General features: G+C 42.8%; 1 protein-coding gene across 1 annotated transcript in view; it reads left to right on the top strand.

The window, feature by feature from the left end:
- Positions 1–296: 296 nt before the first annotated feature.
- The window catches only part of LOC115482073 (adenosine receptor A3-like), a 39,432-nt gene continuing 14,933 nt past the window's right edge, over positions 297–24,795 (top strand). Inside the window, exons 1-6 of the mRNA XM_030221637.1 lie at positions 297–857; positions 3,696–4,322; positions 8,450–8,466; positions 16,205–16,525; positions 20,135–20,165; positions 24,597–24,706. Coding sequence (XP_030077497.1) covers positions 505–857; positions 3,696–4,322; positions 8,450–8,466; positions 16,205–16,525; positions 20,135–20,165; positions 24,597–24,706 — 1,459 coding nt within the window. The 5' untranslated portion in view covers positions 297–504. The remainder of the gene's footprint in view (positions 858–3,695; positions 4,323–8,449; positions 8,467–16,204; positions 16,526–20,134; positions 20,166–24,596; positions 24,707–24,795) is intronic.

Raw genomic sequence — 24,795 nt, 5'->3', positions numbered from 1 at the left:
AAATAGTTATCAGGCAATCAGCTTTAGGTAGCTATCGGTCTTTTAATCAATAGCGTGTTAGCTGCATTTCTTGTGAAAGACATGTAATCCTTACTATCTCTGAGCAGAGGAAGTCTGGGTTCCCATGCAGTTATATTCTGTTCTGGTTTCTAGTGTCTGCTGCAGAGCATGATGAGAGCTTCCTTGTAGAAAAGCATCTGGCATCTTTCATAATAGGTGTGGAAACTCCCTCTCAGATCTCCTGGGCTCTGCCGTCCTCTTCAAGATCTGTCAGTGGAACAGTTCCAGCTTTTGCTCTAAAGAAGAAAGACAGGACCCCCCCCCCCGGCTGCAAAACTGCTCTTTGAAATATCAGAATGGGACAATAAAAGCTGTCAAAACTTCTCGCTCTTGGGACTCATTGAAGTTATTGCTTTCCAAAAGATGGATTAAGACCTCCAGACCTTCAGTTTAACCCCAGGCCCGTTGACATTTCTACCAGTGGTCTCCGATGTCTTCTGGAACATGACCAACGACACAGGAGAAGTGATGGATGCTGTTAAAGCGATTTATATCACCATGGAATTGATCATAGCAGTATGTTCAATTATAGGCAATATACTAGTGATATGGGCTGTCAAGCTGAACCCTGGCCTTCAAAACACTACCTGCTACTTCATGGTCTCCTTGGCATTGGCGGATATAGCGGTGGGAGTCCTGGTAGTTCCTTTGTCCATTGTGCTGAGTCTGGAGGTGGAAGCCCCCTTCTATTCCTGCCTCTTCATGTGCTGCCTGCAGGTCGTCTTCACCACGGCCTCCATCCTCTCTCTCTTGGCTATAGCTATAGACCGTTATTTGAGAATTAAAATATCAACAAAGTGAGTTAACGATCATTACTCTGTGTTGTTAATCTTGCTAAGTCTTAACATTTCGGTCTCGGGGAGAAGCTGGGGAGCCAGTGACCGCTGGGTAAAGGAGGAAGCCATGAGACTATTTCACTTTTCTGTGGCTGTTTCACTTGCAGTGTTGGCTTTCGTTGTTCCACTTTTCATCATATTTCTCCAACCTTACGATGTCCTACTTCTCCCTTATATTTTTACACTTCTTTGTAATCAAAGAGCTGCTCTTTTTTCCCTCAAAGTTGCATACCGGTTTTGTTTTGCTTTGGGGGTGGGAGCATGGGAGAGGAAGGTTTCAGTCCCCTTAGTTGATTTATCAGAGTTTCTAGTTTCTGATGGTGGTCAGCAGTGTCTTCAGTTACTTAAATCCATCACTTGAGAAGGGTGAACAGCTAAGGAGAGTTTTCAGATCCATTAGCTATTTCTTCTCAGGAATCTTGATGGGTTTTTTTTTGTGATATTAATTCAATTTAGTTAAATGAATGTGCACTATAATATGCTCCCAGTACAGTCCTGTTACCTTCCATTCTGTAAATGCTAATTTGGAGATTTTAAAACACATGAACTCAATTTAAGTACTGTTGCTTTAATGCAGTGGTGTTAACCCTCAGTCCTCAAGGATTGCCAATAGGTCAGATATTCAGGATAATCCTAGTAAATATGCATGAGGGAGATTTACATGCCTACTACCTCCATCGTATGCAGACGCCTCTCATGCATATTCAGGTCCAAGCAGCCATTTTGAGATTGGAGTTGGCATGGGTAAGAGTGACTAGGGATCACTCCTGCCCTGACCAAGCCACTAGATCACCAGGGCTTCTAAGGAATGCCTGGGGAGGGCCTGAGGGTGTTGGGGGGGGGTCCTTCTTTCTGTTGGGTGATGGGAGGGTGACTCTTTTGCTTGGGGGAGGGGGTGTTTCAGTTTCAGCTAAAAATGTACCAGAATTTTCAACCAAAACTGAAAAATGGCCAAATCCAGATTTTGGGCCAATTTCAGTGCTGAAACTGGAATTCATTTGGCCTCTAATAGGAATGGGTAGCCTTCATGTCATTTCCTGTGTTGTTTCAGAGGCTGTTTATTTAATTCCTTTTTGTTTGGCCGTGTTGTTACTGTAGGAGCAGAGCCATTGAAAGCGCACTCTCTGGAAAACGCACACTATCCCCAAATTCTATCAATGCTGCCTGACGTTAGGTGTGTAATTGTGTGCCCAATTAGAGAATAGAGTCAGTTACACGTGTAACTTTGAGGTCCTTTTACTAAGGTGCGCTGGCAGATTTAGTGTGCGCTAACGATTAGCATACGCTGAATGATCAGATGCCCACAGGAATATAATGCTAATCACTACCGTGGGCTAAATTCATTAGTGTACCTTAGCAAAAGGACCCCCTACTTAGTTAATTGGCACATAATGGGCGATAAGTACAAATAATTGGCATTCATTAGCAGTTACGTGCTTAACTGAGTTATGCCCCTATTCTGTAAACTAAGCACCTAAGTTCTACTACTATTAATCATTTCTATAGCGCTACTAGATGTACACAGGTACTTTCTTTTTCCCTAGAGGGTCATAATCTAAGATTTTTGTACCTGGGGCAACGGAGGTGGAGGGTTAAGTGACTTGCCCAAGGTCACAAGGCCCTGTAGTTGGAATTGAACCCAGGTTGCCAGGCTCAAAGACTGCTGCACTAACCATTAGGCTACTCCTTCACTCCAAGTTCTGTCCTGCATAACTGCAAAGAGGGTGTTAATGTGGGAGGCAAATTGGACCTGCTTTACTTGCTTTTATGCACCCAATTGCCACCTTCAGGTGCCACTATTTACACCGGCCATAGACATGGTGGTTGCGTGTACAGTTTAGCATGTTCCTGCAGACTTACACTAGGATTCTCTGACTGATTTGACATGTAACTGTGCAAATATATAATACTGGCTTAGAGCCTGGTTTTTGGTGCCTAATGTTTACTGCCATTTCTAGAACTGCCCCTTATTTATTTAGATTTTGCTCACACCTTTTTCAGTAGTAGCTCAAGGCATTGGAGCCGACTCTGTGGGTGCTGTGGGTGCTTGAGCATCCCCAATATTGAGAAAATTCCTTGTATGTGTCCAAGGAGGGGTTATTTTCATTGGACTTAGCACCCCCAATAATTTTGAAAAGTTGGCTCCTATGGCTCAAGGTGAGTTGCATTCAGGTACTCTGGATATTTCTCTGTCCCAGGAGGGCTCACAATCTAAGTTTGTACCTGAGACAATGGAGGGTTAAGTGATTTGCCAAGATCACAAGGAGTAGCAGTGGGATTTGAACTGGCCACCTCTGGATTGCAAGACCAGTGCTCTAAGCACTAGGCCACTCCCCACTAGCAACATTCCATCTAGAATCTCAAATAGTAGCAACATTCCAGAATCTCAAAAAGTGGCAACATTCCATGTACAATCTTCAATAGTAGCTACATTCCATATATTTATTTAGATTTTGCTCACACCCTTTTCAGTAGTAGCTCAAGGTGAGTTCCATTCAGGTACTCTGGATATTTCTCTGTCCCAGGAGGGCTCACAATCTAAGTTTGTACCTGAGGCAATGGAGACTTGCCCAAGATCACAAGGAGCAGCAGCGGGATTTTGAACCGGCCACCTCTGGATTGCAAGACCGGTGCTCTAACCACTAGGCCACTCCTCCCCTCCATTATATGCAAAGAAATCGCATTCTGTTCCCAGTAGCGCCCCGCGTGCATAGTATTTGCTCCCAGTTTGTTTTTCGCTTTTGGTTAGGCATATGCTTACTGAATTCTATCTAAGAAAATGCATTTGCTTTCCAACAGGTACAGGATCATCATAACTGCAAGAAGAATTTGCTTGGCCCTTGCGATTTCGTGGGTCACATCTGTCCTCGTTGGAATGGTGCCAATGTTAGGCTGGAACAGGAAAACAGAACACGATGAGGGGCATTTAACGACATTGAAGTGCGGGTTCATTTCAGTCATGAGAATGGATTACATGGTATTTTTCAGTTTCTTTGGATGGGTTCTCCTCCCTCTCTTAATAATGCTCGTTTTGTACATTGAAATCTTCTACAAGATCCGGAAACTGGTGAAAAAAAATGCAATCAAGCTGAGAAAGAGACGAGCTGAGGGGATATTTTATGGCAAAGAGTACAAAACTGCAAAATCATTGGCCCTCGTTCTCTTCCTGTTCGCACTTTGCTGGATACCTTTGTCCTTCATGAATTGTCTGGATTATTTCTACCCACCTGTAGTTCAAATGCATTTCTTCCGCCCTGTTATGTATTTTACCATTCTTTTGTCTCATTCTAATTCAGCTATGAACCCTGTGGTCTATGCTTTTAAAATACGCAAGTTCAAAGAGACCTACATTCATATTTTACGAGCATACGTCTTACACAGGTCAAGCCACTCTGTTAGTTCTAGCTCTGAAGATTCACTGGATCAGCTCCAATGAAGTGTACCTGGGAAAAGAATAAAAGGAACAGGGGCCTGGTTACCTGGTATTCATGAATACCCTCGAACTTAGGAGGAATTCAGTTAATCCAAAAGAACGCAGAGGTTGGCTAGTGAAGTCTCCATAAACAAATACCCTACTACTACTATTTAGCATTTCTATAGCGCTACAAGGCATACGCAGAGCTGCACAAACATAGAAGAAAGACAGTCCCTGCTCAAAGAGCTTACAATCTAATAGACAAAAAATAAAGTAAGCAAATCAAATCAATTATTGTGTACAGGAAGGAGGAGGGTAGGTGGAGGCAAGTGGTTACAAGTCAAAAGCAATGTTAAAGAGGTGGGCTTTCAGTCTAGATTTAAAGGTGGCCAAGGAAGGGGCAAGACGTAGGGGCTCAAGAAGTTTATTCCAGGCGTAGGGTGCGGCGAGACAGAAGGCGCGAAGTCTGGAGTTGGCAGTAGTGGAGAAGGGAACAGATAAGAAGGATTTATCCATGGAGTGGAGTGCACGGGAAGGACGAGTGTGGAGAGATACTGGGGAACAGCAGAGTGAGTACAAGCAAAGTAAGAGTGGAAATGAAACTGCCACAAAAAAAACGCACATCCAATATGAATATAACTTATTAGGGAGAACGGAGAAGACAGAAAAGAAAGACAGCGCCTCGATGCTGTCAAAATGATACTTTTAAGGATTCACTGTGGGGCACATTATCATCAGTGACTGACTCATGGACATCTTTGCTGGCGGAGTAAAGTTTGCAGCACATGAGCACTGATGCAGTCCACACGGGCGAAACTTTGGCAGTTGGCACTGGTGGTTTTTTTGCGAGGGAACGGAGATCTGATTGAAAATTGCATCTTATTCCAGATACGAGGACTTTATTGGGTTTTATTGCCTGCATGTTGTTTGGTGAACTCTATAAGATTTTATGATATGTATGCCGCATGGATTTGAAATTATTCTTTGACAAAACATTAGTTGGACGAACAGAGTTTTTTTGAGGCCAGCGATGGTGCTGTGCCCCACAATGAAGCCTTTACCTTTTTCTTCACTCGACGTGTAATTAAACTCTGGAATTCATTACCAGAGAATGTGGTAAAGGTGGTTAGCTTAGCGGGGTTTAAAAAAAAGGAAAAAGTCCATAGATCATTATTAACTTATGCTATAATTAACTCTATCACTCAGGAACCTCTATGCAATATCAAATTGTCTCATATTTTACCATGTATGCACCTATCAAACGTATGCTATAATTAACTCTATCACTTAGGAACCTCTATGCAATACCAAATTGTCTCATATTTTACCATGTATGCACCTTAAGATAACATCATTTGTAATTCTCGACCCGGAAATGGCGATCGCCATTACGGCATAATGTAAGCCACATTGAGCCTGCAAATGGGTGGGAAAATGTGGGATACAAATGCTACAAATAAATAAAAATAAAATGACTTGGGGAAAATCCACTGCTTACTTCTGGGCTAAGCAGCATAAAATGTACTGAAATTTTGGGGGATCTTGTCAGGTATTTGTGACCTGGATTGGCCACTGTTGGAAACAGGATGCTGGGCTTGATGGACCTTTGCTTTGTCCCAGTGTGGCAACACTTATGTGCTTGGGATTCTGAATGGAATCTTGCTACTCTTTGGGGTTCCACATGGAATGTTGCTACACTTTGAAATTCTGCATGGAATCTTGTTATTCCTTAGAATTCTAGAATCTTGCTATTCTTTGGGGTTCTACATGGAATGTTGCTACTATTGGCTACTTGTGACCTGGATTGGCCACTGTTGGAAACAGGATGCTGGGCTTGATGGACCTTTTGGTCTGTCCCAGTATGGCAATACTTATGTACTTATGGAGGACAAGGTGTGGGCTGGTCGTGTACTGGGAAAGGAGTCAGGAGGACACACAAGGTTGATGGGGACCACCACTGGCCCTGGGGCCTTCAGTGAGAACACTGCTTTCTAGAACACACCTTATCATACACAGTTTCCAGATGTTCCCATGTAGGTGGGAATGTTTCTTCTTTCAGTTATAATATTACCATATACTCCTTCTGTGTCTCTCTAAAATATTAACAGTTCAACAAATTTCCCTGGGGGTTTTAGACATTTTCTTCTTTCCTCCTACTAATATCCCTCCAATTGTTATCTATACCCCCTACTACTCTAGCTACATTTTCAGTAAATTCCCCTTTACAGAGGTTAAATCAAATAACAACATTGATGTATGAGTAATTCTGGTTGCTAGGGTAGGTCTTCAGTAGGAAGAGTAAATCTTAATCCCACTTGGTGATCTTAGTAACAGATGCATCCCTATGGAATCCACTTAGTCTGCAATGCTTTTAACTGAACCAGCATAACCTATGTTGATGTTGAAGCGCTTGGATTTTCAATACTGCATAATAAAATGTTTCACTACCTATAGAATATCCAGTTTTCTCCAAAACCAATATGGCTGCCAGAACAGTACATACCTCTAGTCTATAAGAAACACTTCAGGACAATGAAAATCCAACTTGCGTAGATATGGACAAAGAACGTCAGCACTTTCCAGGAGACTGAAGCTAGCATATGGTTTTAGGGGCCTGTCGCCATCTAACTGGGGTCAGGTGTTCGGTTTTTTTTTTGCAGTGTCGGTTTCAGGCCATTTCCTGTTCTCTAAGATTCTAAAATAGTAGCATAGTAGATGACGGAAGATAAAGACCCGTAAGGTCTATCCAGTCTGCCCAACAAGATAAACACATAGTATAAGGATAGGTATACCTGATCTTGATCTGTCCTTGCCATTTTCGGGGCACAGACCGTAGACGTCTGCCTCGTACTGTCCCTTGTTCTCCAACTACTGACGTTGTCATCGAAGCCCGTCTAAATCTGCCCAGCAACTTTGTTCTTTCTCTTTCCTGTTTTTCTTGTAGTTCTTTAACTTTTAAATTTATAGTAATTTGTAGCACTTTTTTTGTAAACCAGTTTGATAGGACTTTCCAAAGCAGCATGTTGAGTTTGAAATAAACTTGAAACACCATGCTTTATTGAAGCCAATAAATAAAAAAAAAAAAAACAAGATTTATGATCAAGAATGAGAAAAGCCCTACACTGATGCATATCATGTGCCAGGATATCTTGGGGAGGGAAAGAAGAGAGTGTGTTATGATTACAACCATTTATCAAGAAAAAGTCAAGCCTATCTCTACTATCATCTCTCTTCTGAAATTCACAAAACCCACAATACAAACTAAAGATTCTCTGATCAGATATTTGCACAAAATTCATATTGAGCTCTGGAGTGCAAAATGCTTATCCAGTCATATCCACCTCCATTTAATCCATCCACTAACACATTTCTAGATTTTTTTTGTATTTCTTCCTCCTGTTTTCCTCTGCTCTTTTTTGCTTCCAGCTGAATTTGAACGGGTCTCTTTTGGGCTACAGCACCATCAACCTTCATTTATATACAACTACCTGAGGGGGGGGGGGGAGAATTTCACTTATTTTTACATCCCTCTTACAATCCCACGCAGTCAACACAACTTAGTTGTTGGCCGATGGCCACTGACCGTGCCTTGTTCTAAAACCCAACAAATGTAGGCCTTGAGTTGCTGTTGAAACTCATCCTCCCAGGGCTGTGAGCGCTGCTGTTGTGGCATCACTAGGCAGCCCTGAAGGTGGAAACCTGACCTAAGAGTCAGCCTTAGGTCTTCTGCACGGCAGTGTCGACCGCCAAACAAATAGCCAAATGGTCAAAAATATTTAAGGTATTTATAAAATCCCACTTCATGTAAAATTGAGTGGAGGAGTGGCCTAGTGGTTAGGGTGGTGGACTTTGGTCCTGGGGAATTGAGGAACTGAGTTCAATTCCCACTTTAGGCACAGGCAGCTCCTTGTGACTCTGGGCAAGTCACTTAACCCTCCATTGCCCCATGTAAGCCGCATTGAGCCTGCCATGAGTGGGAAAGTAACAAAAAAAAATTCTTTGCTTGTTTTGGCAGCACATATACTAAATTGGAAAATTAAGGCTTGATGCTATGGTGCATTACGCTGATCCATCTGAACCACTACAGGTACCATCCATGCATTGTCCATATACTGTATAGAGCTGTTTGGTTTTTCAGGTCAGACAGCTTTGAATGTAACATTCCCTTATTGTTGATCTAGTAGGGCAATTAGCTAGCTTGTGTCTTGGTTTTCTCACAGACCATAGACAAGCTTGTTTAACCCTAGTGATGGGCTATAAAACAAGTGTCTATTTGTTTGTTTCAAACAGGCTTTGAACATAACACAGGTATATTTTCAGTGAAGGACCACAACGAGTGATAGGTATTCAAGGGTCAGAGGTTACAAAGGGCAAATTATGAATATTTGAGAAAAATACCAAAGAAACAGAATTATGTGAAGGTGGCCTTAGAGGTCAGAGTTGAAGAATACCAGATAAGTAAGAGAGAAAATATAAGGCATTAAGTGATTGCACAAAATTAAGCTTCAGTTTTCAGCCTGGGTACCTTTTGTACTAGGTCAGAATCTGACAGCTTCCGAAGGGAAAACAGAGAGAGAGAGAGAGAGAGAGCGAGAAAGAGATCTTATTTTCCTTATACTGAAATTTGACCTGATATAAATAAGAATTCAATTTTCTGTAATACTGGGATAAAAGAATTTTTATTGTAACCATTTATTTACCCTAATAAATTTTAGCATTATTATAAAAGAGAAAAAACTGAACTCTAAAGTGTTTTTCCTTTGCCAGAAGAGCTTGCTTTTTTCTAGTCCCTTCTGTTCAATACCTTAAACAAACTATGTCTCAGTTTTGGTTCTAGCTCAATCACATATGGCTGTGACTTCATGAACCAATGAGAGCCTCAAATTTGCAAGAACTATTTTCGGAAGCTATTACTTTATCACAAGTAACCACTGTTCCCTCTAAGCTGAACAGGAATCCTCCACCTATAGTTTCACGATCACATTTTCAGAAGTAAGGGACAGGCAAGCTCTGCAGGACCCCAGGAAACCTGGCCCTAGTGATTGAAAACATAATATTGAAGCATCACCCCTATGTAGTTGGAGCAGGGCCGGTCAAACCTGGTAAGCGGGGTAAGCACCGCAGGGGGGCGCCTGCCTTCAAGGGGGCCACTGCGTCGCCATACCACACCGCCCTTGGGGGTTTAAATCTTTTATTGACCTCCGTTCCAGTGGCCGCATCATTTCAAAGCTCTAGCCTTCCCTCCCTTCGTGAGTTCGTTCCCTCAGAGTCCCACCCTCGAAGAAAGAAGAAATGATGTCAGAAGGCAAGACTCTGAGGGAACTCACAAAGGGAGGGAAGGCTAGAGACGGGCAGGGCTTTGAAATGATGTGGCCGCTGGGACAGAGGTAAAGACTTAAACCACGCAAGGTGGCTGAAAGAAAAAGGGGGATGTTGGGGGGAGTCGGAGAAGAGGTGGCCATAAATGGGAGGGGATGGAGGCAAAGGAGAATCGCACTGGGCTGAAAAAGGAGGCAGGGTGGGAGAAAAGGGAGGGAGATGAGAGAAAGGAGATGCTAGATGGGGGGGGGGTGCCAACTGATAGTCTGCAGGGGGGCACCAGAGACCCTAGGACCAGCCTTGAGTTGGAGACCTTCAGCTCAGCTTAGAGGGACCAGTGCAAGTAACCAATAACCTCCACTGGGATTTTGCGCTGTCATCCATCCAACCATTTTTTTTTCCAGGCAAATATAAGATTGAAAAAGGTCTGATAAACAGCAAATAACAACCTGACAACATCAAATTTCTGCTTCTCCACATGCACCAAAGAGTTTAAACAAAGAAATCGCCAACTCACTCCCTACAAACACAAAGATATGACCAACATCCCACTCTTCTTAATGATAAAAGCTTTACTCCCTACAGTCATGCTTCGTTATTATTATATCTTTGAGGAAGGTGCTGTCTTGGTCCACTTGGAATATGTAGAAATGAAAGTCAACAATTTGGAGGTGAAACCTTTCTCTTAGACCAGGTTTTCTCAGTCCAATCCTCAGGACACACCCAGCCAGTCAGGATTTCAGGTGTGCATGAAATAGACTTGCATACAATGGAGGTAGTGCATGCAAACGTATTTCATACATATTCATTGTGGAAATCCTAAAAACCTGACTGGCTGGGTGTCACCTGAGGACCTGGCTTAGACTAACTCAATAAATTTTTGACTAGCAGGCTTATTTTCAAAAGAGAAGGCGCCCATCTTCCGACACAAATCGGGAGATGGGCGTCCTTCTCTCAGGGTCGCCCAAATCGGCATAATCGAAAGCCGATTTTGGGCGCCCTCAACTGCTTCCCATCGTGGGGATGACCAAAGTTCATGGGGGCATGTCAGCACCGTAGTGAAGGCGGAACTGGGGCATGATTAAGAGATGGGCGTCCTCGGCCGACAATGGAAAAGAGAAGGGCGTCCCTGACGAGCACTTGGCCGACTTTACTTGGTCCATTTTTTCTTGCAACCAAGCCATGAAAAGGTGTCCGAACTGACCAGATGACCACCGGAGGGAATCAGGGATGACCTCCCCTTACTGCCCCAGTGGTTACCAACCCCCTCCCACCATAAAAAAAACTTTAAAAACATTTTTTGCCAGCCTCTATGCCAGCCTGAAATGTCATACCCAGCTCCATGACAGCAGTATGCAGGTCCCTGAAGCAGTTTTAGTGGGTGCAGTGCAGTTCAGTCAGGCGGACCCAGGCCCATCCCCCCCTACCTGTTACACTTGTCGTGGTAAATGTGAGCCCTCCAAAACCCACCCGAAACCCACTGTACCCACATGTAGGTGCCTTCTTCACCCCTTAGGACTATGGTAGTGGTGTACAGTTGTGGGGAGTGGGTTTTTTGGGGGGGTTGGGGGGCTCTGCACCCAAGTTAAGGGAGCTATGCACCTGGGAGCAATTTGTGAAGTCCACTGCAGTGCCCCCTTGGTTGCCCGGTTGGTGTCCTGGCATGTGAGGGGGACCAGTGCACTACAAATTCTGGCTCCTCCCATAACCAAAGGACTTGGATTTGGTCGTTTTTGAGATGGGCGTCCTCGGTTTCCATCATGGCCGAAAACCAGGGACGACCATCTCTAAGGTTGACCGTCTCAACATTTAGGTCGACCATCTCTAAGGTCGACCTAAATGTTGAGATTTGGGCATCCCCGACCGTATTATTGAAACGAAAGACGGATACCCATCTTGTTTCAATAATACAGGTTTCCCCGCCCCTTCACGGAGCCGTCCTGCAAGGACGCCCTCATGAAAACTTGGGCGCCCCATTCGATTATGCCCCTCTAGGTTTCCAGAGCTCTGCTTCCTTCAGGTCTAGCTGTGCTTCTTCTTCACTGACCCAATGAATGGAGTCTTGAAAACTAGGTGTACTAGATGTATTGGGTTTGTCCAATAGAAATCCCTCATCTCCAACTAATTAATGCCAATGGTAAGCAGCAAAACTCACAAGCACACTAATCTCTGACAATCACACAGGAACCTGTCAGCCAAGAAAACATGGGTAATGGCAAACCACAGCTGATGTTGTTAATGCCTGATTTAACTCCTTCCTTGCTGGAAGCCCGTGTTGCTTGCAGAGCTGATGCAGCATACGCAGACAGATAATCTGTGTGCTCTCAGCCAAAACACACTTGGCTAAACATTTACAAGCTAGGCTGAATCCAGAACACCTGCAAGTCAGCATGGTAGACATGGGAGAGCTGAAAGCAGGAACTTAACTGAGGCCACTGAATAAAAATGAAAGAGGCTTGGTTGTAGAAGGAGGGGGAGAGCGCTCTCAGGGGATTTTCTGTGTCCCAAAACCATACATACAGTTTCATTTATACTTAGGAAGTTATTCTACGAGAACTTTCCCTCTTCTGAGCCCACAAGAAAAAACTGTTATAAAATAAGACCCGCAGATGTGCCTGCCCACTCCCTATTCAAACTGTAGACACTGCCAAATATCTCTATCTATCTATATCTATATCAATAGATAGATAGATAGATAGATAGATAGATAGATAGATAGATAGATAGATAGATAGATAGATAGATGTAAAGGGGAAATTGCATAATAAACCCCAAGACTGCTGAGTGTCCAGTCTCACATTGATTTAGAAAGGGAAGTGCTGAGTGAAAGAACTTCTTTCAATCAGTTGATTTTTACCCTCCAACCTGCTTCCAACTCCCTTCTGAGACATGAAGTCCTACGCAATTGTTTTAATTCCCTTCGTAGCAGGTAGGAAGCAGGATACAATTCAGGAGTCTGCAATTCTTCATCCGTGGATGAGACAAGAAGTGACAAGAGCTCCATCAGTCCATCAGCTTTGTCTGGACTCCCCTCCTTGTTGCTTGGATGGTGGCTCACTCCAGCTTCAAGCCATCTTCATTTTAGAAAGCTTCCCTGGATTTCTATAACGTGTAGAGTGTTGTATCTTTAGAAGATTCCCAAGGTTTCCTATAACTGTACTGAGCTGTCTAACCTGTTTATGAGGTCCAGAGGTTTCCTATAACTCAGTAGGTCTGCAAAATGTGTTTATAAATTTCTGAGGGTTCCCATAACCTGTGCCAGCTGAGCCTTACGATGTTGTTTTTAAGGCTCAGAGGGTTTTTACAATTGTAAGCAGTTTTCTAAAATGTTTAAAAGATTTTCAAGTTTACCTTTAATTGAATCAAGTTCTATAATTACTTTTGTAGGAGCCAGAGGCTTCCTAAAACTGTGTAGAGCTGCGTAATATATTTATAAGTTTGTGCAGTTTCCTATATACTGTGTTTAATAATATTCTTCTAAGGTCATAAGTCGTCCTTTAAGTGCACAAGGTGACCTTTATAATGTGTTTATAAGGCTCGAGGTTTCTGAAAACTGTACAGACTGAGCTTTATAATGTGTTTTCAAGGCTGTACACAGCTTTCTAAGGTGTTCAGAAGATTTCTGATAACTGTTGCATGCATGTAGACTCCCAAGCTTTCCCATAACTTTATAGCTCGTTATTGTGTTTACAAGGTCCCAAGATTTCTATAACTGAGTATATAGCTTTATATTGTGTTTAGACTGTTCTCAAGGTCCCTGTAGTTTAACTATGTTCTATAAGGCTTTTAGGCTTTTTCTAGTTTGTTTATTTATTTGTTCTGTTTGTTTCCCACATTTTCCCACCTATTTGCAGGCTCAATGTGGCTTACATAGTACCGGAGAGGCGTTCGCCGACTCCGGTATGAACAAATACAAAGTGATGTGGCAAAATAAGGTTCATGTGAACAGACTCATTAAGGAATCGTAGAGCGGAAGAGTTATGTTATGTCTATTACGTGCTTTGGTTTCATTGTGTTGCAGAGTTCAGGCATTTAAGTTGGATTGGTAGGGTATGCCTTTTTAAACAGGTTAGCTTTTAGTGATTTCCGGAAGATTAGGTGGTCATACGTTGTTTTCACGGCTTTTGGTAATGCGTTCCACAGTTGTGTGCTTATGTAGGAAAAACTAGATGCATGTTGATTTATATTTAAGTCCTTTGCAGCTTGGGTAGTGGAGATTTAGATATGTTCGTGTTGATCCTGTTGTGTTTCTGGTTGGTAGGTCTATGAGGTCTGTCATGTATCCCGGGGCTTCGCCATAGATAATTTTATGAACCAGGGTGCAGATTTTGAAAGCAATACGTTCTTTGATTGGGAGCCAGTGCAGTTTTTCACAGAGGGGTTTTGCGCTTTGCAAATCGCGTTTTTCCAAATATAAGCCTGGCTGCTGTGTTTTGAGCGGTCTGAAGTTTCTTTAAGGTTTGTTCTTTGCATCCCGCATAAATTCCATAGTCTACGTGGCTTAGTACCATTGATTGTATCAAGTTGCGAAATGTTTCTCTCACGAAGAATGGTTTCACACGTTTGAGTTTCCACATAGAGTGGAACATTTTCTTTGTTGTGGATTTCACTTGGCTCTCTAGTGTGAGGTTACAGTCCATTGTAACGCCGAGGATTTTCAGGGTGTAATCTGGGGTGTTTATACTTGTGGGGTTGTCCGCACTGTATTGGGATGAGAGGATGAGACAGTGTGTTTTTTCTGTATTGAGTTTTAGTTGAAATGCATTTGCCCATGCGTCCATGATGTTCAAGCTAAGCTTGATTTAGTTGGTGATGTCTGCCAGGTCTTGTTTGTAAGGAATGTATATTGTGACATCTTCTGCATAGATGAAAGGGTTAAGGCCTTGGTTGGATAAGGACTTGGCTAGTGGGGTCATCATTAGGTTGAAGAGGATCGGTGATAGTGGTGACCCTTGAGGTACTCCACAGTCTGCTTTCCACGGTGATGATATGTTTGAATTTGATTTCACTTGATATGTTCTAGTGGTTAGGAAACCCTTGATCCAACTAATTATATTTCCACCAATCCCGAAGTAATCTAGTAGTCTTAGTAGTATATTATGGTTTACCATGTTGAATACACTAGACATGTCTAATTGGAGGAGAAGTATGCTTTTACCTGTTAAGTTATAGAATTTTTTCATAACTTTGCTTGGAAAGAAGTGCACAGATCCTAAGACATCCCTTAAATCAAATCCATGGGGAACGTTACTGGTCTATCCTTAGTGGACATGCGCAGTGCCTGCTGTGTACAGATGTTTCTGCAGTACCATATAAAAAAAAGTCATAGTTTAAAAGATGTGTTAGATGACCGAGTCACATTTATACATGTTAAACTTATTAAAATATATCAGTGAGAGCACAGTGGGAGGTGGAACACCTCCCTTAATTATAAAGGCCAAACAGATTAGAGCTTTTCAGCTTGGAGAAGACCTGACTGAAAGGAGATTGATAGAAGTTTATGAAATGATGAACGGGGTGGAACAGGTAGGGAACCACACTCACACACATGTCATGATGCATACATGCACAAGCCTACCCCCACCCTCAATCTCTTCTGCCCATGGCATTAGATATGCACATCAGACAATAAATTTCGAAGATAGAGATCACTTAAAGTAAGTTCCCACTCAAAACAGAAAATACTGACCACGATATCAGCTGGCGTACTCAGGAGATAATTAAGAGGTAATCAAGCACATCCTTAAGAAGGAAGAAAAAGAGTGCCGAGATCAGGATAAGAATCTTGATGAAAAATTCCTTCAATCAGCTGGATTCTATCCTTGGCTCATATATAAAAAAAACCTCCAAATTTGGATTTATTAGAATAAACAAACCCAGTTAAGTCTTTCTCAGTCTCTTTAAAGCTCATTGTACATGATTTTGAGCACCGTGATTCAAACAATGGATAAGCAACTATGAATATTGCAATGATGCCAATCCATATTAGCTGGTGATATTCAGGTTGATCAGAAAACAATTAGATAAAGCAATGAGTTTCAAATTAAAAGTAAAAAAAAAAGAAACACAAAAAAAAGTAAAAGAACAATTTTGTTTATTCTAATAAATCCAAATTTGGAGGGTTTTTTTTATGAGCCAATGATAGAATCCATCTGATTGAAGGAATTTTGCACCACGATTGTTATCCTGATCTCAGCACCAACTGAGGCTCTTTTTCTTCCTTCTTAAGGATGTGCTTGATTACCTCTTAATTATCTCCTGAGTACGCCAGCTGATATCGTGATCACTATGTTCTGTTTTGATTAGATATGCACATACCGCTAATTCACAGATACATATGCACTCAACGTACACCATCAGTCTCTACCAACATCATCCTCACTCACACTCCCCCTGCTTCCTTACTGAGACACACTTAGCATGGTTATTTCAACTGAGTGCACCGCTCAGACGTGCCGGAGTCTGAAAATGCAGGGAAGAAAAGTGCCGCTATGTCACGCTGAAAGTGTGTGCGCTTTTTGGCTTGTTAAATGATCCTTGCCTCCCTGACTTGGCTCTGCTTCCTTACCTGTAGACTGCCTTCAAATCACAGCTAAGATCAAGGATGTGGTAGAACTTGCAGCCCTGTCCGTCACCTGCACCTATGATCCAGGGTACCAGGACTATGTCAAGTACTGGTGCAAAGGTTATTACAGGACATCCTGCGCCGTTGTGCGTAGCACAGCTGACTCACAGAGTACTGGCCATGTAACCATCCAAGACAAGCGTGCTGAAGGCGAACTGATCATTACCATGAGCAGTGTAAAAAAAGATGATGCTGGGTGGTACTGGTGTGGCATTGAGAGACATCATCTCCTAGACATCATGGATTACATGCACCTTACTGTGTCTGAAGGTAAGGAATACCTTGGTTAACGTGGATCACTTTCCTTTTCAATGTTCCACTTAAGATCATAAATGGCGAACAGTAGAAATCTCTTAAGGCCACACATATGAAACTAGCTGAACACATTAGAGATACAACAATCTAAGACAAAGAGTGCAAAGCCCTCATTTCCCATGAAAACACTCTAAAGTGAGGGGGAAAAATAGAAAGCAGATCATCTTGTTTTTTGGCCACATCAAAGAGAGTTTTCAACATTAAAGCGATACGAAACTGAACAGTTTCAGTGATCTTTCACTGTTTGTACAATATATATTCTTCACGGTCAAATATTTCCAACATTTTGCTAATTACAAAGCATTCAAGATGATTTTTATGTACTCTTTCATTTGCTCTTTGGCATTGCCATTGTACGATATGCTTCTCCTTAATTAAGGCCAGCAAAATCTGAAGAGTAATGTTCTTCATCGGTCTCCTGGAACTCCAAACTTTGCTCTGGAAGGAAGCAAAGTGAAAAGCTGTCACAGAAGGCTGTGAGTTCCTCTAGAAGCGTTCCCGTCATTGTCCCAAGAATGGCATTTCCCGAGATCAGTACATCTTGCCATTTTAAAAAGTCTATGACCAGCGGGGCAAACATTTTCAGTTCATTCTTGGTTCCTTCAGCCTTTTTGGATATTCTCCCAGTTTCTTTTACACATTCATTTTAATATAAATGTTGTAAAACACATTAGAATTTTTTTAGAATTTTATTTTTCTAACATCAATACATAAATTACAATAAATACATCAATTTATGCATCAATTTAATACATCAATTACAATAAATAAATAAAATAAATAAATACAAAGGAAAAACAATATACCATAAATTGTGTGCATTCTCATGCCTCAATTAAACAACTCGGCACTAGCTGTACAAGTAGACCTGCTTTCTCTCTATTAACCCACCATATTTGCAGCCCCTCTTACCCAGAACCAAAAGTCCCAGAACAGTCCTGACTATATTTCACAAAAGGGCCCTTTTACTAAAGGGTTGCCATGTGGCAACCCGGAACTACCGACAGCCCAACGCGGGTGCTGGCAGTGGTTCCACCCCCAGCGCGTGCAATTTCCGGCACAGGGAGTTACCTGGCAGTAATCGGGCAACGCTGTGCACTGCCCAGTTAGTGCGAGAGCCCTTACTGCCACCTCAATGGGTCTCAGTAAGTGCTTCCCCCCCCCCAAAATAAAATGGCTGCATGACAAATGCGAACTTACCACATGGCCATTTCATTTTTGGTTATTTTCTGCTGCGGTAAAAGGGGCCCTGGCTCATGGCAAAAATGGCTGCCGCAGCTTGCGCAAGACCCTTTTTACCGCAGCTTAGTAAAAGGCAGGGGCGTAGCCAGACTTCACGGTGGGAGGGGGCCAGAGCCTGAGGTCGGGGGCACATTTTGAGTGCCGACCCACCGCCACACCTCGCCTCCTGGCCCCCCCCCCCACCATCTTGCCTCACCTCGCCTCCTTGAACTTCCCCTCACCGCCTCACCCCTCGCAAAAACAAATACCTTTGCTGGTGGGGGTCCCCAACCCCCGCCAGCCGAAGCCTTCTTCAGCGCCGGTCTCCGGCGCAGCCGCATTCACTGCCCTGCTCTTTTCTTCTTGCTCCTCCTGTGCACGCTGACGCCGGAGACCGGCGTTGAAGAAGCCAAAGCAGGGGCCCGGACAAAACTTGCGGGGGGCCAGGCCCCCTTGGCCCCCCCATAGCTACACCCCTGGTAAAAGGGTCCCAAAGGCTCTCCAGATCAGATCAAAAACTTGCTACGGTCCTCTCCGTCTGGCATGAAACTTTTCCTTGTCAACTTTACGTATGTTAAACTGTAGGTTAACATATATTAAATTGATATTGTCAGCACTAAGGACTCTGTTTACTAAGGTGTGCTAGCATTTTTAGCGCGTACAGAAAATTAGCGCGCTCTATTGATTAGCGCGTGCTAAAAGCACTAACGCGACTCTAGTGCTGCTTAGCAAACGGGGCCCTATACTTTTTAATAGGGGTCTGCGGCCTGAAAAGTTTTGTTTCATATTGTTTTTCATGTCATTATGTGTGGGAATTTTCGTTTTCTTTAAAGCGTGTGCACTGTTTCAGAAGAATACATAATAGTAAGGCCAGATTCAGTAAATGGCATCGGGATAAATTCACGCTCAGCACTATTCTGTAAAGGCACTCCAGGCTGAGCGATATTTATAGATTAGCATTTAACGTGTATTCTGGCGCCCAACTTAACTGAAACCTGGTGTAAATCCTGGCACACATCTTGGGTGTGCATCCCCCTATTCTATAACACTGCCCATTAATTCCTAGGAATGCCCCAACCTGCCCATGCTCCTCACATTGAAAACAACAGGGTAATCGATCTGCAAACTCCAAGATGGAAAACAGATGAAGCAGATACATACGTGGAAAACAATATTTAATAAATATAGATCAATAAAAAATTAGCAAGCCCGACACAGGCCAGTTGGGCGAAACACAGTCTGTGTCGGGCTTGCTAATTTTTTATTGATCTATATTTATTAAAAATTGTTTTCCATGTACGTATCTGCTTCGTCTGTTTTCCACCATGCTCCTCCCATAGCCACACCCCTTTTGGGTTGCACATGAGAGGATTTGGGCATGGATCTTTATAGAATTGTGTGCAGGTGTAAAACAGTAGAGGAAAAAAAGAACCTCTCGCAGATGGTGTCCAAGAAACTTATATTCCAAAGGTCTTCAAAAACAATAAAAGAGACCCGACATGACCAGAAGCGGAGCCAGGATGAGGCAGGTTGACGGCGCAGAGGGAGGAGCGAGAGCGGACTTCCGCCGGCGCACATTTTCAGTGCAACAGGACGAAAAAAAATAGGCACCGGCAGAACTCCGTTTGGGGGAGTGGCCGCTCCCCTGGTGGCGCCCCACCTAGCTACGCCACTGGACATGACTCATGTTTCGGCCCTACTGGTCTGCATCAGGGGTCTGGAGAAAATACAGAAAATACAATGAAACAAATGCATAATGCATAAAAATGTAAACATATATAAAAATAGATACATAATCATATAAAAACAGTATAAAACAATATAAAAAAACAAAGACCAAAAAAAAAAGGGTGGGGGTTCAAACCTAGGAATTGGTCTTGTCATATGTATTCCCAGAAGAATCATCAAGCAAAAGCCTCCTATTAATAATACGAAACCATGTTTTGTAACTAGAATTGTGTGCGGCCAGATCCGCGAGCAGATCCAGATCAGAGCTGATTAGCATCAATAATTCATTGTTAACAGCTCATTAATTAATTTGCATGCGGATCTCCAGGATCGCATGCAATTTTGGACACCATGTATAGAATCTTGCAGTTAGTCGCATATGATAGAACGCAAAGTTTTGTTGGATTTTTTTTTTCGTGTCATTTAAGGAAAAAAAATTACATGAAACAACAGGGGAAATTCTCCTGTTGTTTCAAATGAATGCACATCCTGCACTTTCATGGTGTGCTCACAAGCAGAATTCACGTTAACAAAAGCGCATCCCTAGACAGAACACAGTTTCTCAGTGCCTTTCATCATTAAACTGATCAAACATTATGTGCTTTAAATTTACAGCTCCTTTGGATACCTTTGAAGAAACAAAACTGTAAGTTTCATTTTTCACATCTGAATTGAATACTGCGAGTGATCTATGAATGATCATAATACTGTCATGTAAATCGAGGAGTAAGGTCGTTGAGCACGTGACCTTTACACAAAAACGTCTGCATTGCAATTTTCAAAACTCAGAATTGGGATGTTTTACTCCGCAGGTCATCTAAGTCACAAGGGTGCGTGTTGGAGGCACGTTTTGGGCGGGACTTAAAATCTGCATTTTTTCAGTGATAATGGAACAGAAAAAAAAAAGTCCAGGGCAAAAAAAGACGTATGTTTTTTTTTTTTTTTAATCTAGACCTGTTTCAGTCACGACTAAGTCACAAAAAGATGCCCTAACTGACCAGCTGACCATCGGAGGGATTGACCTCCCCTCAATCCCCAATCGAAAATAAGCAGGATTCTTGACCAGGCACAACCCCAGGAGGGATAATGTTTTTCTTTTTTAATTTAAAATGTTAAGGAGCTTTTTGACTAAGCTGCATTAGGCATTAACATGTGCTTAATGCATCAAAAATGCCCTAACCTAGGACATGCTAAAGCGTTCTGTGTTAATTATTGCTAAGTGTGAGGCCCTTTTACTAAAAGGTTGCTGCGTGGCAACCCGGAACTTCCGCCAGCCCAAAGCGGACTCAGGTAGTAGTTTCACCTCGAGTGCGCTCCATTTCCAGCGCAACAGAAAATATTTTTGTAATTTTACTGTGGTAATCAGGCAGTGCAACGCGCTTCCTGGTTACTGTAGGGTTACCACGGGAGCCCTTACCATCACCTCAATGGGTGGCGGTAAGTGCTCCCTGCCGCATGGTCATATGGAGGGGCATAATCGAACAGGGGTGCCAGTCTCTAAGGACGGCCCCTTAAAGGGGCGTCCACCCATCTTTCGTTTCAATAATACGGTCGGGGATGGCCAAATCTCAACCTTAGAGATGGCCGCCCTTAGTTTTCGCCGATAATGGAAACTAAGGACGTCCATCTCAAAAACGGCCAAATCCAAGCCATTTGGTCATGGGAGGAGCCAGCATTTGTAGTGCACTGGTCCCCCTCACATGCCAGGACACCAACCGGGCACCCTAGGGGGCACTGCAGTGGACTTCACACATTGCTCCCAGGTGCATAGCTCCCTTACCTTGGGTGCTGAGCCCCCCAAACCCCCCACCAGGTCCGCCTGCCTGAAGTGCACTGCACCCACTACAACTGAGTATGGCATTTGAGGCTGGCAAAAAAGTATTTTTAAACTTGTTTTTTATGGTGGGAGGGGGTTAGTGACCACTGGGGGAGTAAGGGGAGGTCATCCCTGATTCCCTCTGGTGGTCATCTGCTCAGTTCAGGCATCTTTTCACGGCTTGGTCATGAAAAAAAACAGACCAAGTAAAGTCGGCCAAGTGCTCATCAGGGATGCCCTTCTTTTTTCCATTATCAGCCGAGGACGCCCATGTCCTAATCACGCCCCAGTCCCGTCTTCGCTACCCTGCCGACACGCCCCCATGAACATTGGTCATCCCCGCGACGGAAAGCCGTCGAGTGTGTCAAAAAATCAGCTTTCGATTATGCCGATTTGGGCGGCCTTGCGAGAAGGGCACCCATCTCCCGATTTGTGTCGAAAGATGGGCGCCCTTCTCCTTTGAAAATAAGCTGGATGGTAAGAGTAATCTTACGGTACGGCCATTTTTTAAGGGGCTTTTTTTTGCCTGCTGTGATATAAAGGGCCCTGACATGCGGGAAAAGCGGCCTCCGCCACCACCGCAGGACCCTTTTTACCGCAGCTTGGTAAAAGGACCCCTGTGTGCATTAAATACGCGCTGTAAACATTTTGTGGCGCGGGTGGGGCAGGGAGACGGAATGGGCAGAGAGTGGGTGTGGAAGCGGTAACCAGTTAGTTTGTGCAGATTAGCGCATGCTAAACTGGCTCCCACAGGGTTAACGCAGGAGCTATTACTGTCTCCAAAATTGGAGGTGTAAGGAATCCCGTGTCAATTTTTTTAAATGGCTCCACGCTATTGGTAATATGTATGCACGAATGCTGTAAAGGCGAATCTCATCACGCACAATGTGCAGGGTAACAAAATGTGGCAGAAGAGGGGAAAGACCTCAGAAAGGTGACAGGCAGCAAGACTGCTGAAATTATTCCCAAAGGAGTCACCGTACTCTCTTTAATCATTGGTCTTGTCTCCACCTCCTCCCTATATGTGGAAATATCAACAAAAAAATGTTTGTTAATATGTTAAATGTTTGTTACCTACGTTAATATGTTTGCACGGCCATAAATGAAACAAGAAGACAAAAGGCTTTTTTACAGCCACGCTAGAAATGGGTTTAGGACCCTAAGCCCACTTCCGAGCACAGCTTAGTTATAAGGTCTCTAAATTTCTTTTCTTTGACTGGGACAATTTTGAAAACAAGACAAACAAAAAGAAATACAACTTTGCTCTTTTTTTTTTTTTCATTTTTAAAACAAATTGAAATACAGTGAAAAATGTTAACATTTCCTACTTAGTTTCAGGAGTGTGGTAGCCGTGTTAGTCCACTCTTAAGGTTATCAATAGAAATCAAACAAAAGAAAACATGGAAAAGAAAATAAGATGATACCTTTTTTATTGGACATAACTTAATACATTTCTTGATTAGCTTTCGAAGGTTGCCCTTCTTCCTCAGATCGGAAATAAGCAAATGTGCTAGCTGACAGTGTATATAAGTGAAAACATTCAAGCATTACTATGACAGTAAAATAGATACTATTGGAGATTCTACATGGAATGTTGCTATTCCACTAGCAACATTCCTGCGCAGGCTTCTGTTTCTGTGAGTCTGACGTCCTGCACGTACGTGCAGGACGTCAGACTCACAGAAGCAGAAGCCTGCGCGGCCACATTGGTGATCTGCAAGGGCCGACTTCTACATGGAATGTTGCTAGTGGAATAGCAACATTCCATGTAGAATCTATAGAAATCAAACAAAATAAAACATGGAAAAGAAAATAAGATGATACCTTTTTTATTGCACATAACTTAATACATTTCTTGATTAGCTTTCGAAGGTTGCCCTTCTTCCTCAGATCGGAAATAAGCAAATGTGCTAGCTGACAGTGTATATAAGTGAAAACATTCAAGCATTACTATGACAGTAAAATAGATACCATTGGAGATTCTACATGGAATGTTGCTACTATTGGAGATTCTACATGGAATGTTGCTATTCCACTAGCAACATTCCATCTAGAAGGCTGCGCAGGCTTCTGTTTCTGTGAGTCTGACGTCCTGCACGTACGTGCAGGACGTCAGACTCACAGAAGCAGAAGCCTGCGCGGCCACATTGCTGATCTACAAGGGCCGACTTCTACATGGAATGTTGCTAGTGGAATAGCAACATTCCATGTAGAATCTTAAGTAGAGGAGTGTGGTAGCCGTGTTAGTCCACTCTTAAGGTTATCAATAGAAATCAAACAAAATAAAACATGGAAAAGAAAATAAGATGATACCTTTTTTATTGCACATAACTTAATACATTTCTTGATTAGCTTTCGAAGGTTGCCCTTCTTCCTCAGATCGGAAATAAGCAAATGTTGGTAGATGACAGTGTATATAAGTGAAAACTTATTTCCGATCTGAAGAAGAAGGGCAACCTTCGAAAGCTAATCAAGAAATGTATTAAGTTATGTCCAATAAAAAAGGTATCATCTTATTTTCTTTTCCATGTTTTATTTTGTTTGATTTCTATTGATAACATGTAGAATCTCAAATAGTAGCAACATTCCATGTAGAATCTCAAGTAATAGCAACATTCCAGAATCTCAAATAGTAACAACATTCCATGTTCCACTACACTAACCACTAGGCTACTCCTCCACTACCAACATTCCATGTAGAAGTCTGCCCTTGCAGATCAGCAACGCGGCCGCGCAGGCTTCTGTTTCTGTGAGTCTGACGTCCTGCAAGGGCAGGCTTCTACATTACTACTACTACTTATCACTTCTATAGCGCTACAAGGCATACGCAGCGCTGTACACCATACACAAAAGACAGTCCCTGCTCAAAGAGCTCACAATCTAAATATGGAATGTTGCTAGTGGAATAGCAACATTCCATGTAGAATCTTAAGTAGAGGAGTGTGGTAGCCGTGTTAGTCCACTCTTAAGGTTATCAATAGAAATCAAACAAAATAAAACATGGAAAAGAAAATAAGATGATGCCTTTTTTATTGGACATAACTTAATACATTTCTTGATTACTTAGTTTCAAAAAGCGCATCCCCGCTGCGAGGACGCACTGCTGGATACCACGTTAATGTGTGGGAGGCTATTACAGATTTATATCCTTGTAATCCTTTAAAGGGTTGTAATGGTGGCATTTGAAGGATTTGTCTCTAAAATGAAGGCAAAGCCACATCATTGCATCTTCTACACCGAGCTTGTCATATGTCTCTCTAGTCACTCTGCTAAAATCATCCTTCCGCTAGTCATCGTGTCACTTGTGATGTTTCTCGCTGCCATGGCCATCTTGATTGTGATGAGAAGGAAGAAACAGAAAAGAGAAGCTGGTAAGCCAGAGACTGAATTTTCTACAATAAACTGACATTGCATCCAGGGGCGTAGCCAGACTTCGGCGGGAGGGGGGTCCAGAACCCGA

This window comes from Microcaecilia unicolor, chromosome 12, assembly GCF_901765095.1.
Source record: "Microcaecilia unicolor chromosome 12, aMicUni1.1, whole genome shotgun sequence".
Classification (NCBI taxonomy): Eukaryota; Metazoa; Chordata; class Amphibia; order Gymnophiona; family Siphonopidae; genus Microcaecilia; species Microcaecilia unicolor.
The sequence above is the reverse complement of the archived record's forward strand: the minus strand, read 5'-3'. Positions and strand labels throughout refer to the sequence as shown.